General features: G+C 56.1%; 1 protein-coding gene across 1 annotated transcript in view; it reads right to left on the reverse strand.

Annotated features, from left to right (window-relative positions):
- The window catches only part of XKR6 (XK, Kell blood group complex subunit-related family, member 6), a 299,994-nt gene that overhangs the window by 296,787 nt on the left and 1,165 nt on the right, over window positions 1-2,042 (reverse strand). The window contains exon 3 of the mRNA XM_011942843.1: window positions 1,636-2,042. This exon is cut by the window's right edge and continues 3 nt beyond it. Coding sequence (XP_011798233.1) covers window positions 1,636-2,042 — 407 coding nt within the window. The remainder of the gene's footprint in view (window positions 1-1,635) is intronic.

Here is a 2,042-nt window from a genome sequence, read left to right on the forward strand (position 1 = left end):
AATACCAAACACACTACCTTTAATTCGGTATGACTTTGAGTGTGTGGGTGTTTGGGAATTTAGATTTCAAATTTAAAACATATTTCAAAATTTTATTTGACCCCAAGCTATGCTTACAACAGTCAAAAGTTAATCAGCACTTTTCCTATTTTCTTCTCTCACTTCTTATAAACTTATCAGCAGTAAACAAATTATCTGCAGACAAATGCAGCTAGAGAAAAAGCTGTTTGGTTCAGCCTAGAAAGGCCAGTGAACAACTCTGGGTGGTGCAGGGCCTACGGAACCATCCTCACTTCCCCTAGCCTGAATTTGCATCTAAACCCAGCAGGACAAAGTTCTTGCATCTACTCTCGTGATTTGACTTAATTCAATCCTATGCTTTCCGAAACGTTTTTATTTAAATAAATTCCGCATAGAGATCTGGATAAACCATTAAAAAGACAGCAGATTTTATTTCAGCTAACCTGGGTATGTCCGTTACCCGAACTACTAAGTGCCTAAAATCTCCTGCTAGGCTAGGAGTCAGGGCAGCCTAGGCAAAATGTCTTCTCATAGAAGCCATGCACTTGAGGAGCTTGCCCCGGTGTAATGTATCTTCAGTGAGACTTTTTTCTCTCGCAAATGCTTTCACCTGCAACTCACTGTTTCCAGCATACACACAAGCTCATTTAAGTAAGAAGGCACAGACGTACCCAGGTGTGAATGGGCTCATTTCCTCAGTTTAGCCAGGGAGGCAGTCCGTGAAGAAGGCGCCCGGCTGAAAGAACACCTGCAAGTGGTTTGCGAGGGACTGAACTGGCACACGGGAAATTTACAAAAGGAGAAAGGGCCGCAAAGCCAAGCTTGGGTCTTGTGTAAATATAAATCACTTACGCACTGGCCTGGCTACGAAAAACATCGTTCCCCCAGAATAGGTATCCAGGTGGCTAACTGGTTTTCTGGAGGTGAGAGTTAACACCAAACGCTCGCGCCCATCACATTTTATTCCATTTTTACCTGTCACTAAGAAAAGGACACGTCTAATCCAGCAAACCAAAAAAAAAAAAAGTCTTTTTTCTTTTCGGGAGAGCAGCGGTTTGGAGTCATTCACAGGGGCTGGGAGTGCAGGAGGGGGAAGGGGCGTGGAATCCAGGAGTGCTCGCAGGCGGCAGCGAGGGTTTTTCCACAGGGCCCCACGCAGGCCACTGCAGAGGGAGAACGGGGGAAGAGGGAAGGGTGTCTCACCCGGGAACAAACCCGAGTGCAGCGGCTGGAGGAGGGAAGGCTTCCCCGGGCCGCGAGGTGGGGTGCAGCCCAGGGCGCCTGCAGCTGGTTACCTCGGGAGGCAGGGAAAAGAGGCGCCCGGGAACGGAGGTCTGCAGAGGAGACGGGGAGGGCGGGCTGAGGCAGGGGCCCTGCAGAGTGCGAAGCGGGGATGAGGACGGGCCAACAGCAGGTCTCGGCCTCACCGGGCCAAAGGCGTGGCCAGGGATCCAGATCAAACGCTGGTCTTTTGGAGACGCCAGGGGCGGCACGCGGCCGGTCCCTCCTTCGAGCCCCCCACGCTGGGCCCGTCCGAGGGGCCGCCCCACGAAGCACCGGGATGGCAGAGGGGCTCCGCAGGGCCGGCCCGCCCCCACCCCGCAGTGCTCTTACCTCCACACCTGCCCCATCTGCAGCAGGTGGATGACCGACTGCCAGATCCACACGGAGAGGCGGCACAGGCGCTGCGCCCCCGGCGTGGCCGAGACCCCCGCGCCTGGGACGCCGCGGGCCGCGCCGTGGCCGTAGGCGGCCCCCATCATGGGGGGGCCCCGGCTGCTGAGCCCCTCCACGGCGCCCAGCCCGCCGCCCGTGTAGTCCTGCACGAACCAGCGGAAGCTCAGGCTCTGCACCAGCAGCGACGGCACCAGCACGAAGAAGAGGGTCAGCCCGAAGTAGCCGTAGTCCCCCTTGCGGTAGTAGTCGAGGGCCAGCCACAGGTCGGTGCCCACGTCCCCGAAGAACACCAGCAGCGCCAGCACGATCCACAGGCAGTCGAGCCACGGCCGCTCCACCTGCGG

This window comes from Colobus angolensis, unplaced genomic scaffold (genome assembly GCF_000951035.1).
Source record: "Colobus angolensis palliatus isolate OR3802 unplaced genomic scaffold, Cang.pa_1.0 Scaffold210, whole genome shotgun sequence".
Classification (NCBI taxonomy): domain Eukaryota; kingdom Metazoa; phylum Chordata; class Mammalia; order Primates; family Cercopithecidae; genus Colobus; species Colobus angolensis.